The following is a 16,948-nucleotide window of genomic DNA, read 5'->3' as shown; positions in this document are numbered from 1 at the left end:
AGGTAGGTCTGGTAAACAGGCTGTGTTTATCGTTTTTTATCGTTTTCATATCATACTTCTTATATTAAGAAGTTGTGTTGTGTTAAACTCATTATCTTAATCAGTTCTTAACAGATGACCCGATAAAGACCTTATTTGTTAACGGATTGGGTCGATTCATCTCAAATTAATAACTATGTAAGAAATTGTCACGTTTAATTTTAAATCTTGCAAACGATACCTTATTGGGTTCTTAATGGATAACTCGATAAAAACCCGACTCATTAAAGGATTCTTAACGAGTGACTTGATAACAACCTGGCTTGTTAACAGCTTGACCCGAAAACCTGTTATTTTCTATCGTTTTTGTATCGAGTCAATGAATCGTGTAAGAAATTGTCAAGTATATATGGCAGTACATTTTTTAACAATATTAATTTGAAGATAAACAAACATTTCAGAAAAACTCCTACACAATCGTCACAAGTACAAGCACAAGCGCAACAAGTATACGTCTGTAACAAAGGCAGTAGACGCAACAGAACAGTGAGATTTTGAAATCAAAATAAATAGTTGACGTTTATGAAGTCACTATCAAAATGCTGTTAAAGGAATTTGGAAATCACATACACCAAGTAAAATGACTTTTTCATGTAACTGTGTTTAGTGTGTAATTAGTCCTTAACATATTAAAGATGTCAAAATGTATTATTTAATCTCATGTGAGGTTTGCTAGCTAGAGCTACCTACATCTAGTAAAGAAAAGATGGAGCACCACTAAACCAAAAAATTAATACTTAACCATATATTATTCAACCTTTTGCTTCTGTGCAAATTCTTTAATCACAGATTATATAAAAAATATAATCTAGGTCCTTTTTATTTCATTTAATTAAAGGTCGCGTGCTATTAAACCAAATTAATTAGTTTGTCCCACCCCATCTAATTTTTTTTTTTCAAAAGTAGGAGACTCGTGCGCTTCAAGAACGCGTGTCGAACAACCCTTGCCATGGATGGAGCTTTCTCACAGGAAAATAATTGGAAAATGTCTAAGAAAGTTAGAAAGATGACAATGGCTACCACTATATATGCATGCTTAATGGACCTGTAATCTTTAATTATATGGGTTTTAGGCACTCTTTGGCCATATGTGTCCAATTCACCTAACTTTGGGGTGTGTAGCTGAATATCTTATGGGAACAATTTGCTAACTAATTACGTACTGTGCTATATATGTACTTGATACTTGGCAGGATCCGAAACAAATCTCTCCAACATTGGCGGAATCTTACGGTTGGAGTCGGATGTTGTTGATCAAAAAGTAATAAAGCGTCATGTTTTTTTTTTTTTTAAATTTTATTTTATTCAAAAGATGGTGTAAGATTTGAAATTATTATAATAATTTAAATAAAAAGGAATTGCGAACCAAGACACAAAAGAATTTCGAACATATAATCCAACAATTTCTGAAATGATAATCTATAATGGTTCAATCTATCGGTAGCTTAGCTCAACTTCCATCACCAACAGTGCACAATCCTAAGCATACGCTGCTAATTAATTATATGGATTTTCTCGTAAGGCACCTTTTTAATTTTTTCCTCATTCCTAATAAGTGGCCATTTTTGTTTGGTTGGTTTTGCCATCAGGTCTAAAGCCACCAAGGTTGATATATTCACCACAAAGTTAGCCAACTTTCTTGCTCCACTAAATCAAAATCAAATATTTAATTGCGTGCAGGTTTTTTTTAGGGGAGGCACCGAGCAGATTACCATTGGAAAAATATGCGCATGAAATCTTGATCATTGGCCTGAAAGTAGTGAAGTCAATCTATTCCAATTAAATTAACGTCAGATGAAACAATTGAGCAAGTTCAAGATGAATATGGCGGAAACCTAGTGCATGCATGTTCACTTTAATTAGTTTGTATTTCTTTTTCTTTCCTTTTTCCTTTGTATGTTGGTGCATGTATGAAAATTCCAAGGAATCTATATGTTGGTGTGTTGGAATTTTCGGAGGCAAAAAATAATCATTATTCTCATAGTTTGTGTCGTTTCACAAAAAACCTTTGGAAGGAAAGTTAGCAATGCTTAATCTCATAATTTGTGTGCATATATGCAAGTGCAACGACTAATAACAAAATATCGTGGGAGATTTCAGGGACATGGAGGGATATCTTTGATATGACACTTGGATTGTGTGAAATAGATAGAACAGAGAGGATCCAAAGTTAGAGATGGCTCACTGCAAAAAAATACCCACTAGCTATTGATTTGTAATTGGCTCTATTTATAGTTTTGAAGAGCTATTGATTTGTAATTGGTTCTCTTTATAATTTTGAAGATAAAAGACTCTGGTTGCATTCAAGGACGGAGACAACTAAAATCCATTGTTGGGAGTAGTTGTTTTAACTGAAGTTTTGTGTCGACACTACTATGAAAAACACTTTGCATGACAAAATAAGATTTGTTGCACAAAGTATGATTTCGTCGCTCAAAACCTTGCAAAACGAAATTTTTGTTGCACATGATTGGTCGCGCAAAGCTCATTATGATAGGGTTTGCGCAACAAAATATTTTGTCGCGCAAAGTTTTTGGTTTTTTATTTTTGGGGTTTTTGAACTTTAATCCTTGAAGAAGATTAAAATTCAATAAAGATTGGATATTGATTTTAGTCCTCTTATGTGTACTTAATTCAAATTTATATTATAATTTTGTTTTAATATTTAATAGATATCTTATTTAATGTCATTACATTAAAATTAAAATTATTTATTATTATACACATTTTAATTCATTATGTTTATTTTACTTCATCTAATTAGTGTACCTAAACGTCTCTATCATAATATATTTTACTAAAGTAGTGTACCGAAATGTCTGTACCAAAATATCTGATACTAAACTAGTGTATCGAAATGTTGGTATCTAAATATATTATAATAAACTAGTGTACCGAAATGTCCGTACCTAAACATATTATACTAGCCCAGTGTACCGAATGTTCGTACCTAAATATATTGTAATGAATTAGTGGCACATAAGAAAATATGCAAAAACATGTGTACCAAAAAATCTTTACAAAAACATTTCTTATATAAGATACTTACCATAATGAGAATTAAAATTTATAATATTTTCATAAAATTTAAATTATGATCACCATAAAATTATAAATAATAAAGAAAGATATTTAATATAATGTCATTAAATTGAGTCTAGGGACTAAAATCAATTTTTAATCTTGTATAAGACATTTTTCTAAACTTCATCTTATTTAAGGATTAAAATTTAGTTTTCTATTTATTTTTTTATTTAATTTAATTAATTTAATATTTTGCGCGACAAAATTAATTGTTTGCGACGACGAAATATTTTGTTGCACAAGGTATTTTATTTATTTTTTATTATTTCTCTTATTTTAATTTAATTATAGTAATTGTTTGCGCGACGAAATATTTGGTAGCGTAAGATTTTTCGAATTTTTACTTTTTAAATTTAAATGAATTGTATCTTTATGTCATATCCCGGCCCGGGGCAGATCACTTCCCGGGCCCGCTCTACCACCGTAGCACGATATTGTCCACTTTGGGCCTCGACCACGCCCTCACGGTTTTGTTTTCAGGAACTCACATGAGACCTTCCTAATGGGTCACCTATCCTAGGAGTGCTCTCGCGCGCTACTCACTTAACTTCGAAGTTCCCATGGAACCCGAAGTCAGTGAGCTCCCAAAAGGTCTCGTGCTAGGTAGAGATAGGAATATACATATAAGGATCACTCCCCTGGGCGATGTGGGATGTCAAAATCCACCCCCCTTAGGGGCCCAACATCCTCGTCGGCACACCACGCCCAGGGTTAGGCTATGATACCAAATTGTCACATCCCGGCCCGGGGCGGATCACTTCACGGCCCTGCTCCACCACCGCAGCACGATATTGTCCGTTTTGGGCCCCGACCACGCCCTCACGGTTTTGTTTATGGGAACTCACACGAGAACTTCCCGATGGGTCACACATCCTATGAATGCTCTAGCCCCCTTCTCGCTTAACTTCGGAGTTCTTACGGAACTCGAAGTCAGTGAGCTCCCAAAAGGCCTCGTGCTAGGTAGAGATGAGAATATACATATAAGGATCACTCCCCTGGGCAATGTGGGATGTCACATTTATTTTTGTAATGACTTTAATTTAAATTGACATATTCAAAATAAAACTACATATGAAAAATAGTGATCAAATTATACATAATATATATTAAGGTAAATTACATAAAACTACCTCAATTATTGGGCGAGTTACAGTGTCATACCCCATCTTTAAAATATTTCAATGTCATATCTCATCTTACGAATTTGTTACAATTTCATACCTTCCATCAGTTTGTCTGTCAATTCTTCTGTTAAATAGTGACGTGGCTTGAAACCGGGCCCACTCTCTATTAAAAAATTAATTAAATATTAAAAACTAAAAAAATAAAATCATTTAATTTTTTTTTTCCATGGGGGACCAGTGTTCTAAAAATGAGCCTAGGCATAAGGCGGTGGAGCTCCGACCTGATTTAGACCAAAACATTCAGTTAGGCAATGAGGACTCAGGCGGCGCTAGGCGGTAGTCTAGGCGGTTTGAATCTTGCTACAAATCCGATCTAAAATTTTCGATCTTGTACGTAACAGCAAAACCCCGGCAAATTTCTACAGCTCGTTGCTGTGAAGATGAGGGAAGAGAAAGTCCGAAGAGAAAGAGAGAGAGATAGACTATTAAACATTTCAATCTGTGGTGGCGCAAGTTGGATTAGAGATCCAATTTTGGTTCTAAAAAGGCGAAGAAGAAGAATGAAGATGAGGGAAGAGAGAGTGCGAAGAGAGACAGAGAGAGAGAAACTAAAAGATCCAATTTTAAGAAAGGGCAAAGAAGAAGAAACGAACAGGTTATACAAATGACATTTCACTTTCCAAGGTCAGAAGCTGGTGATGATTGGGGTCCGTCTTGGGTGATGTGAAAGAGGTAAGATGGACAACTACTACTTGAAGGATCATCAGATGGTTTTAATTATGAAAACCACCCACTTGCGTGGGCTTTTTATATTTTTAAAAGTTTGGGATATATATTAATATATATAAATGTTATATAAATTATTTAGATAATTTTTTTTTTCTTCCTAGGCAAGCATATTATATATGTACATAAAACCTTCACATATGTATGTTTTTCTATAAGAAATAACATATTATTCAATAATTATTTACATCTGATATAGTAAATTTAATTAATTCATATAATATATAAGAAATTTACCTAAATCCGCTTAGGCCGCCTAGGCGCCCGCCTAGACCCCGCCTAACTGCCTAGGCGCTAAGCGCCAGCTCATTGCCTAACTAGCGCCTAGCGTTTTTTAGAACCTTGTAGGGGAACCACTCCTTATCCTGCTTACCATTCTTCCCTACTCCCGTCTTCCCCAACCCAAAACCATAACTAGATCCATAAAGGTTCCAGATCTGAGAAACAAGAGTTGGTTGAACGCGGTGAAGATCTCGATCTCCACGCTCTTCAAGGGCGATTGAACCTTCTGCGACCACATGTTTCGTTCTCTACCTCGATCCACGAGTCATGTTTCACAGACATTTCTCGTGAGATGGCGACTTTGCTCATTCGACTTCCCGCAAGTTCTGGTGGCGGTGAAGAGCAAGAAGAACTCACCGTCTCTCGACATCTTCGGCCTCATCGACTTGTATACTGTGATCTCCAAGAACTGGCTGGAGATCGAATCCATCTTCGGCTTTGAATCCATGGCTGCCCTCTGTTCTTAGACGCTCAATTCACTCATCAAACTCAACGAATCGATGTTATCTCTACTCTCCAATTTCGAGTTCATGGTCCTGAAAGACTCATCAAAATCCGTCCCTACCGGCTACGGGATCCACGATCTGACTCTCTACGCGATGAATTACTTCTCGTTCCTCACCGATTACAGCAACATCCTCGCTAACATTATCACTGACTGGCCTCCGCCGATGAAATCATCCCATCCAGAATGATACTTCAACAGCCCTGTCTCCGATGAAGCTCATGCACCAGCTATCTTCGCCTGCACGTGGCTCGTCCTCGTCCTCCTCTACAAGTTCAACGACAAGGCCAAACACTACAAGGACGTCACACTCAAGAACCTCCTGATCCAGAATCATGCAAAAAAGGGTTTACGGTGGTTTTGGTTTTAGGTTAGGGGAAGATGGGAGTAGGGAAGAAAGGTGAGGGGATAAAGGGTGGGTCCCCCATGCAAAAAAAATTATTAAATGATTTTATTTTTTTACTTTTTATTATTTAATTAATTTTTAATAGAGAATGTGTCTGTCTCAAGCCACGTCACTATTTAATAGATAAATTGACAGACAAACTGACGGAATGTATGAAATTGTGACAAATTCGTAAGATGAGGTATGACATTGAAATGTTTTAAAGATGGGGTATGAAATTGTGACTGACCCAATAGTTGAGGTAGTTTTATGTAATTTACCCTATATATTATATTAAAAATGTACACATAAATTAACAAACTACAATATTAAAATCCTAATACAAGTCTAATGTGGTGGTAGTGGCGGGGGATATGCCAAAAAATGGGCATAATCTCCCCTAAAATTGGCCTACCCCAAACTCCACCCCACACCAAATCCAATTAATTAACTCCAAAAACACATATTAATGAAAAATACCTTCTGGCAAGATTGAGAGTGAATAAGAATGAGAAAAATGAGTGAGTGTGATAGAGTTAGAGGAGATAGTGAGAGAAAGATGAGAGAGTGAGTGAGAGTGAGAGAGATGGAGAAGAGAGAGAGAAGATTAAGTGAGAGGAGTGAGTCTGAGAGAGTGGGTCGGATTTGAGGAAAGGGAAGAAGATGAGAGGTAAGAGAATAGAGACAGAGATTCAGAAAATTGTGTAGGAGTTATTTTGGTTTTAAAAACGGCACTTTGCGGGACAAAATATTGGTCACACAAAGTTTTGCGTTACGAAATATTCGTCGCGAAAAGTCTTAAAAAAAATTCCCGCGTCCCATTTTTGGCACCCCCCCAAATTTAAGGATTTTGCCTAATGAAATATATGTTCGTCGCGCAAAATTTAAAAAAATAATTTTTATAAATAATAAAAAAGAATATAATTTTATTTTAAATTTTAAAATATAAATAAATTAAAGCAAATGTTGATTCGTCGCGCAAAGAAAATATTTTAGTTTAAAAATATAAATATAAAATTAAATAAAAAAACAAATGAATAGGGTTTAGGCGACGAAATATTGATATTCGTCAATCAAAGTTTTTAAAAAATAATAATTTTTTTTGAAAATAACTATATTTTAAAATTTATGATATAAAATTAAATAAAAATAAATAAATTGATTTAGGCGACGAAATATTTGGATTTCGTCGCACAAAGGTTTTTAAAAAATAATTTTTTTTATTTTTGTAAAGACTTTGCGCAACGAATTTTAAAATTTTGTCACCCAAAATGCCTTTGAGCGATGATTTTTGTTTTGTCACGCAAAGTGGCTATACGCGACGATATGTGTTTCGTCGCCCAAAGGCTTTTTTTTACTAGTGAGAGGAAAAAAATCACGATGCTTATAGAACTTGATTTTATCGTATTTAAGTACTTTAACTGATTAGTTGAATTTTCAGTAATATGTACAACAAGCTGTCATTGTGAAAAAAATGTATAAAAGTTGGCTAAATGAAATTTGAGAAGAAAGAGAAAAGCAATGATATTATAGAAGAAATTTTACTATCAAGAATTTTTTTTTTCTCAAGTATAACTAGAGGTTAAGGTCACCCCTACTAAAGAAAGTTTCTAACTCCATCCTTGGTCGCATTTGACATAAATAATGCAGCTATAATTTAGTCGTCTATTTGTTTCATCGGTGTTGATATTGATGTTTAAAGACGTAAACAAGTTGTTATATGCAGATACATGGAAAAATGCTTTCTTGTCTTACCCAGCATATCGTTTTACCAAAAAGATGGTAATAAACAAAGCTAATTTGACATGGTTCGATGGTTATCATCTTCATTTAGGAGAGATTTTTCAGTGTGACCGTCACACGAGGTGGTACATCACATGTCATTACATAAATAATGGGATATGTATGTCAAAAAGTTAATAACTTAAAAATATAATTTTCCACTACTTACATAAAAACACGTGGTGTACCACCTGTGTTCCCGTCACAATTAAAAATTTCTCCTCAATTAGATGGCTAGAATTTATATCCATATATCTTTTCTTTATGAATTATATGTAAAGCAAGAGAAATGCTAAGGAAACTCTTTCAAAGTGGGACTATCTATGAACTATCTGCCACCTCATAAATTAATGTTACTTTATGTGCTAACATTATAAAACATTGTGTTAAAACATGAGGTGGCAGAAAGTCCATGGAGAGTCTCATTTTTTAGAGAGTTCTCTTATCATTTCTCATAAAGCAATTGACGTCACAATACTAGTTATCTAAATCTAAACTACATATTAATAGAACTCTCTTTGTCAACCAAAAGAGGATGAAAAGATGAAAAGACTATTTAGTATTCTATCATAACAAAATAGGTAAAGGCAGTAACATAATTTCATAAGAACAAATTTTGGTTTTTTTTTTTTTTTTTTTTTTTTTGTTGTTGTTTAAGTCTCACTACATGTGACTTTAACCTCTCTAATTTACAAAAATTTCAAAAAATTAAAAATAAACCTCACTCCCTCCCTCCCCACTCCCACGTTCTCTCTCACTCTCTCACTCTCTTCCTTTCTCCTTCAATTTTAAAAACAAAAATAATATTTTCCACGCACATTTTGTGCGCGGCATATACTAGTTTATTTTTTTTAGGAAACCTCGACAGTGCAAGGGAAATTTTATTGATAACGAAAAAAGAAGTTACACCTAGTCATGGGGGACATAAACATTACCCCTCCTAAAATAGTGATAATAAAAACAATACACGAAAAAAAGGGGGGGGGGGACGTAAACCTTACCCTTCTAGAAACAAAACAAAGAAAGATACAAAGAAAAGAGGGGGAGGACATGAAACCTTACCCCTCTAAAACCAAACCTAAAGGTCTAAACCTGGATGCCTAAATTCACATTAATTTAAGAAACGGAAGCCAGGCAAGTCAACATAGTCTGAAAATAATGCAGCACGAGCCACTAATGGATGAGAATCATGCCAAGTTAAAGTTGGAGAAGACAAGCTCATGTTAGCAAAATTGTCTGCAACAAAAATTCGTTCCCAATATATGTGAAATGCGTAGAAAGTCATTTTCCGAATACAGTCCAAACAAATGGACCATTGCGTACGAAGAGGCCAAGGAGGATCAAAATCAGACAATTAAAGAGCAGAAATAACACTAGAGCGGTAACTTTCCAACCAAAGACAATGCCAACCCAGCTGATATGCAAACTCTACACCAATAATAATTACAAATAATTCTGCAAAAAAAGAGTTGCGATATTCATTGATAGAAACCACCAAGAAAATGACTATGGCAATAGTGTAGGCATATACTAGTTAATTATATAAAAGAATATGAACTTTTCAATATTGTCTAAATAGGAATCAAATTAAGTAATTTAAATGTATAACACCGTCTAACCTATGATATGTATCCAGTCCCCACCTATAATCAAACTTTCCACTCCAAGCCTAGAGATTAGAAATATTAGATAAATTGGGTGGATGATATTGAAGCTAGAGGTACCTAGCAAGAACATTTTAATTAAAAGCAAATACGGATCAAATATATGACCATGTATTCGTTCGCGTGACATTGTCTAATTAAGAAATTTAAAAATGCTTCCTTCCTTCAGCAGCCAATGGCCCTTAATTGTGGTAGAGAACGAAATTATAGAGGTGGAAAAAAATTCCCAAGTGGAACTTGATGTAGAGTGATGCAGATTGCCACTCAATAAAAACACCCACCAACTAGACCATGTTCACTGACATATATGCACAGGCCAAAAAACTACACCTTTCGTTTAAAAGGACTGCATTTGTTAAATATAAAATAAAAGTAAAAGATACTAAACATATTAATAAATTATAAAGCAAAAGCGATTTTAATTTCTGACCATTTTATCATCAAGGTCCAATTAGGTCCATTATTCAATCTTAGCACATTGTGTTGATCTCTAGTAGTAAAACACATAGCTTCTTCTGATATATAGAGAAATAAAATATACAAGTTCCAATGACCTAAAACTTGAGTACTAATCTTAAACTGTATAGGGCAAATTTGGTACACTTGATTAATTCAGTTATTGTGCTGGTACGTGTGTTTGGATATGCCTTTATCAACTTCTGCAGAACTAATGTCACGACTATTGTGATTTTTTTTTAAATATAAACTAATTTGCATTTGCGACCATATATGTATAAGTTGATCAATTGTATTTGAGAAATGTACTGAACGTACGTATTCCTCATTGCTTACGAATCAGTAATAGTAGTGTCGTGTCAGGCGCCTTATCAATATAAAAAAAGTTGTTTTAATTTCTTAGCGAAGAATAAAGAAAAATAAACCAATCGACAGGCATTAAGAAACCCTAACCCTAAAACCGAACTCTTGGTCTTGGGCATCGGGAAACCCTAAACCTAAAACCAAGCACTTGGGTATTGGGTTGTTATTTATGTCCTTATATAAATTAATAATTGCCCACGAACTTTAGTGGAAAAACTGAGGCCATATTTTATTGTCTCCCCTTGTTATGGATGGATAAAGCCTACAAACGCCGTACGTCACCACCCAACGGATATGCATATATATCCCAATCCCTTCCAAACCCTCCACCACAACATTCCATTACAGAGAGAGAGAGAGAGACTGAACAACGTTAAGAACAAATGGCCGAAGAATGCGGTGTTGCAATCTCTTCTTCCTCTGCGCAGCTAACGCAACAAAACTGGTGGGATCTCGTCAGCTCTACCAACCCATGGCAGCAGCAGCAGCAACTAAATCAGAAGTACTCCAACTCTTCTAATAATAATTGTGATGATGTTGATCAGGATGTTTCAATCTCCAGTACTTCCTTTACCAATGCCTCCAACCACTCAAGCCTCAGCGTCGACTCCTCTCGCAGACTGCTTGCTGATCAACGTTCTGCTTCTTCCAACGACGACCTGATTAATGGCGAACAGGTCTCTGATAATCATATTTGGAACCATGTCCTATTGTAAGTAACTAATTAAATTTTCTCTAACATATTTATTACTAATTAGCTAGTAATTAATCAAAAGAGTTACATAATCTCAGATAAACTTGAACTGTCCTTTTATTTTTCCTTACGTAGCAGGGTTCTACCCTTGAGCCTAGCATATCCTACCTATCACCATATCTATCCTCACCACATGGACTAACTCCAGTAGAACTTGAGCCGTGTTTATGTATATATATGCATCTCTACATTAATTTCGGCATATATATGGTACTTAATTAATTTAAATTTTGATTGAACCATGCATGCAGAAGCGTTAATGCAAACCATGATTTACGCAACAATGATCATGGTGTTGGAGAGAACTTCATAGATGCACTATCATCCAAGGGCTTGTCAACTCATCATGTTATGTACGATGAGCCTGCTTGTGACTACTTGAAGAAGTTGGACAACAATAGTACTTGGGAGTTCACAAACTCAGCCGCCTCCAATTTCAACAATTTTGAAAAGCAAATAAATGGAGGATTCATGGATAACAACATGAATATTAGTATTGAGAACGAAAGGTTAACCAAGTTGTCTAATCTAGTCAGCAGTTGGTCCATTGCACCCCCAGAACCACAACTAGTACTCAACAATTTTCCTCCTCATCAAGTAATGGATCATGATCGTCACTACTCACAACCAAATCTCTGTCACTTAAAGCCGCAACCGTTTTTTAATGATTCCACCTCATCATGCAATCCTCAGATGGGAATTACAAATAGAAACTCGGCATCCAGTTTATTTTCGTGTTACCGCAGTCAAAATATGAAGGTAGACGATCAGAACCATGGACACCCTAATGGCATTGAATATCAGATTGGCCTCGACAACCCAATGGCTGCAGATCATCATAATAGCAAGTACTTCAATGGAAATGGATCAATCTTGCCGGATTCTTATTCCTCATGCACTAGTACTAATGCTGCCAGAAATTTTGCAGATGTTATATCTTTTACAAGTCGATTAGGAAATAAGCCCTTGAATGACCTTCATGCTCCTAAGCCTTGTTTCAAAACTTTGAACTCTTCTGATCATTCTAAGAAGCAAAACCTGCAAACTTCTTCGTCGGTAAGCTCAATATTTAGTTAATTTAATTTTTTTGTTCACTTACTTAGAGCTAATGATTTTAAATTTGCCTCGTATATCTGATCCCTCGAGCTTCTTTATGTGTATGTGTGTGTATAATTGCGCGCCTAAGCTTATTTGAGCCATATCTGAAGCTCATTGTATATTATATATGTATATATAATTGAAAGGGTAGTGGAGGAGGACAGGTTCTAATTACATGTATATATATACTACACGCAGGCAAGAATGAGTGGTGGAAGAGGACTGGGAATTGCAAATGAAGGAAAAAAGAAAAGAACGGACGACACATCATCAGAAACAGTCGTGAAAAAGCCTAAGCAAGAAACTTCTACAGTTTCATCTGTAAAGGTACTCTAACATACAAAATAAAAAAGGCAAAAGACAATAAATCATGCTTGATCGTTGTTAATTAATTGATTACATTAACTTTTGCTCATGAAATTATAAACTAATGTATATTGGATCAACAGATGCAGGCACCAAAAGTCAAGCTTGGGGACAGGATCACGGCCCTTCAACAAATCGTGTCTCCATTTGGAAAGGTGAGCGGAAAGTAGCAGCACAAGTTCACCTGCTAATTATTTCATTTGAACTGGATTAATTTTTTATGCAGATGTTTCATTCCTTAATTAACTGCAGGTGATCATATTTGTCATATTTTAAACTATCATAATTTGATTAAATTTCAGACTGATACGGCATCAGTACTATACGAAGCGATTCAATACATTAAGTTCCTGCAAGAACAAGTGCACGTGGTATGCTATCATAATCTCTTGTTAAATTTGTTCTTTGAAAACAATTTTATTTTCCAACTAATAAGAATTAATCTACATTTCCATAATATTTTTGCAGCTATTGAATAGCCCTTATTTGAAGACAAATTCACCAAAGGTATATATATGTATATAAAACATATATAGAAACACACACACTCTAATCAATGTACTTCAACAATTTGTACATATAATTAACTAGTGTTATTTTAATTAGGATCCATGGGTGATGGAAAGAAAAGATCACAAGGGAGATACAAAGGTTGATCTCAGGAGCAAAGGCCTATGTTTGGTGCCTGTTTCATGTACGCCTCAAGTTTATCGTGAAAATACAGGATCAGACTATTGGACACCAACATATAGAGGAAGTTTGTATAGATAAACCAAGTGCATATAAATGATACATTTAAGTATATATGTTTCATATTTTCTTATGGCCAATGTAATAATTTTAATGTAGCGAAAAAATTGGTCAGTGCATGTAACTTATATCTTCTCAAAAGAATGGGAAGTAACTATATCTTTCGTATTATGGTTGTAGCCTAATTAAGGTCCCATGAAGCTGCTGCTAATCAATGTACTTCAGGTTTTCATATTAATGCTACGTATATTTTGATTAGGGAATTGTTATTAGTACTCCAAAAATCTTATTTTGTATCTCAAACTTTCTATATTTAGAAAGAAAAATACATTTGTGACTCAAAATGAGATTTTTTTTAAGTGTTAATAACAGTTCCCTTTGATTTTGCGCATCATGCAACTCATCTTTTGGGATTATGATTTTAAATATATATCGGTGTAGTGTTACGGAACTTATATAATTCTATGTCTATATGGATTAAGAGATGACTAACTCGATCTACATATAAGATGGTAAGATCTTAATATTGTGTGTTATTTGGAAGTCAACGGTTCATTCTTTCTGATCTGACATTCTTCTTCTTTTCGCTCTCTTCACGATCAGTTCTTGTAAAATTCTCACATGCAAAAGAACTAATGGAAGTTTATAGCCATAGCTGCTTCAACTGTGAGTTAGTGTAAGTCATGCGTAACCGATGCGTACACATTTGATTACAAATGAGAGTTTCAAATCCTGAATTTGTAGCTAAACCCCAATGATTTATATTTGTATTATCTTTCAAAAATGAATGTATGTGAAATAAATTTCTATATTGCATGTATTATAATGGAGAAGATCGAGATTCACAGTATTCATGATGCATGAGCAAACCATATATATATTCTCCTTTTTTTTTTTTTTTTTTTTTTTTGAAATGATCAACAAAGTAATCACCAAATTGTTGAATCCGAAATGGTGGAGAGGAGTAGTTGTACTTACAAATTGAAATGCTTGCAAGTTGGCCACTCACTTTGCTTTTGCCCTCACCGCAGCTCATGAAATACACAAGCTAAATAAATAGTATTTTCCAAAACCATAATTTCATGAATCCGAAGCCTCACAAATTTTAAATCTAGAAGCAAAGTTGACAAAGAGAAAAAGTGAATCCAACGAAGCAAAATTGGTCAAAGGAAAGATGAGCATAAAGTTCAAAACTCTTAGTGGTAGTGGTGCACTTAAGCATGTTGTTTTGGTACTCCTTTCAATCAAAACGATAGTAGACTATGTTATTTTGGTCTACCATAGAAAGAAAGAAACTAAAATGCATGATGTGCAAACCATTCAAAACCTCATCATACTATAATTAGCAAAGAAAAATGTTAAGGAGACTAAATTTGTACACAAAATTTACAAACCAAATGATGTGTCACCAGTAGGAAATGAACATATTTATCAACGTTTAAATAATAATCAAATCATCAACTTTTATGTCATTAAGTTTACAAAATTATGTCTACAAATTTATCTCCTTAGCATTACCCATTAGGAAATTCGCAAAAAACACTAATACTTGTTTTTAGTGGTATTCCAATAATTATTGACTTTGACTCGTCATTTTTGAAGACCCAAGAGGACGAAGAGCATTGAATTGTAATATTGTAAGGAAATTGTAGTTCAAGTGGTTAAGAGTGTTTACTCTGTATATAATATACACCCTGGTGCAAGTTTGACCTCCATCGATCTCACTCTCTCCTAACAATTTTACACATTGACACTATCGTTTATAAAAAACAGTGTGTAATACTAACTCCAAGTTAACCAAATTGTTGACACAAAAACAATGTTGCAACAAAAACTTATACTATCACTATACAGTCTGACACTCCGACAAAATTATTTTTCAAGAAAAGCCCAAACTGAATTTGTTACGTAGAAAATGAAAAGCCCCTAACTCATGCCCAAAATTTTGAACAATAGTGGGCCTCTTACTGAGTACCTGGTCTTGAAGTTAGCCCAATGAATGACACTTATGTTTTTGTTTATTTTTTTTATACAATTGAAATTAAGACTTTAAATGTATATGGTAAATGTTCGTAATCGTTTAAACTCCATAGTAAAATTTAACACTTTTATCTTACATTCTAGAAAACTACTTTGATAACGTGCTACCTTTTTTTTTAATAAAGTACTTATATCATATCATATAAAGCGATAGCGTACTTCTAATTCTAATTAAACAACATATCAATATTTTTATTATCCCGAATCACATAAGATAATATATTTTTAATCTTAGTCAAACAATATAGCAATATACTTATGATTTTGCATATTAAGAGACAACAACGTACTTTTAATTATGATAAAAAAGAATGCTAAAACAAAGTAAGATTGAAGTTTTTACTCCATTTTCCCTAAACCAACCCTTCCCGTTGCACTTCCAAAGTAGAGGAAGCTCCCACCTTTTATTATACTGCTACTAAATTAGTAACACTACAAACTCCCTCCCTCCTTCCTAATTTGCAATTAGGGTTTTCCATTGCCCCCATTTCCACCATTTTTTTAAACCCCTGACATGAAGCGCAGGTTCGACGATTTCAAAATATCTGACGAGGACTGGGAGTTGCATTCCTCCGCCTTCAACCCCTCCCGTGTCCTCAAGAAGTCTCGCACCCCAAGGCCGCCGCCGATCGAGTCTTTCGCCTTCCGATCAGCCTCCAAGCCCCAACAGCTCTCCCAAGACGATAAGGACTTCGATTCCAGTTGCGTCGAGATTAAACACGAACTGGCTGACGATGACTCCGATTGCGTCGTTATTCAGAACGAAATGGAGAACGATGACGCCGACGAGATCCCGGAGGCTAGGCCGATCAATCGTGGACATCGGTTTGTGGTCGAGGACGAGGATAGCGATGGGGATTGGACTAATATTGAGTCAACGAGTGAGGAAGAGGATGAGCAGGTAGAGGAGTTGGAGGACGACGATGTGGTTGGGAAGGCTTTGCAGAAGTGTGCCAAAATATCTGCGGATTTGAGAAATGAGCTCCACGGGAGTTCGACTGCAGCGGTTTCTAATTGGGCAGCTTCCACTCCAAGTGCCTTTTCTTACTTTTATTGAGCTTCTTGTGGTATGAATGACGTGGAGTTGGAAAGCTCTTACCTTTACTCATTCATAATTGGGCTAAAAAATATGGTATTCCTTTGTTTCCAATGTAATTAGTGAAATAAGAAAAATTACAGGGCAATAGAATGTAGCTGTATAAAAGTATGGTTCTTTTATGTCATTGAGCATTACTTGCGTGAAGGTTTTGTATTTCTTTTCAGTATGTGTTGAAAGGTCGTCATAAGCATAGAATTGGTTTCTCTTTTTTTTTTTTTTTTTTTTTTTTTTTTTTGTTTGTTGTTGTTGATGCTGGTGTCGTTATCGTCTTTCAATTGTTGCTGGTGTTGATCTGCCGATAGAGAAACTGCAACAGGAAACCTTTGTAATTTAGTTTTTGTATTTTTCCAGTCACACTGCAAGAGGTCCAT

At 34.9% G+C, this 16,948-nt stretch overlaps 1 protein-coding gene across 1 annotated transcript; it reads left to right on the top strand.

The window, feature by feature from the left end:
* Positions 1-10,679: 10,679 nt before the first annotated feature.
* On the top strand, positions 10,680-13,701 carry LOC137736509 (basic helix-loop-helix (bHLH) DNA-binding superfamily protein). Its single transcript, XM_068475772.2, has 7 exons — positions 10,680-11,182; positions 11,476-12,280; positions 12,521-12,649; positions 12,772-12,843; positions 12,991-13,059; positions 13,157-13,195; positions 13,295-13,701. The coding sequence occupies exons 1-7, from the start codon at positions 10,854-10,856 to the stop codon at positions 13,457-13,459; spliced, it is 1,608 nt and encodes a 535-aa protein (XP_068331873.2). The 5' UTR covers positions 10,680-10,853; the 3' UTR covers positions 13,460-13,701.
* Positions 13,702-16,948: the final 3,247 nt, after the last annotated feature.

The sequence above is a fragment of the Pyrus communis genome, chromosome 13 (assembly GCF_041283825.1).
Source record: "Pyrus communis isolate YQ-2024b chromosome 13, ASM4128382v1, whole genome shotgun sequence".
Classification (NCBI taxonomy): Eukaryota; Viridiplantae; Streptophyta; class Magnoliopsida; order Rosales; family Rosaceae; genus Pyrus; species Pyrus communis.
Note: the sequence above shows the minus strand (reverse complement) of the source record. Positions and strands in the feature narration are given on the sequence as shown.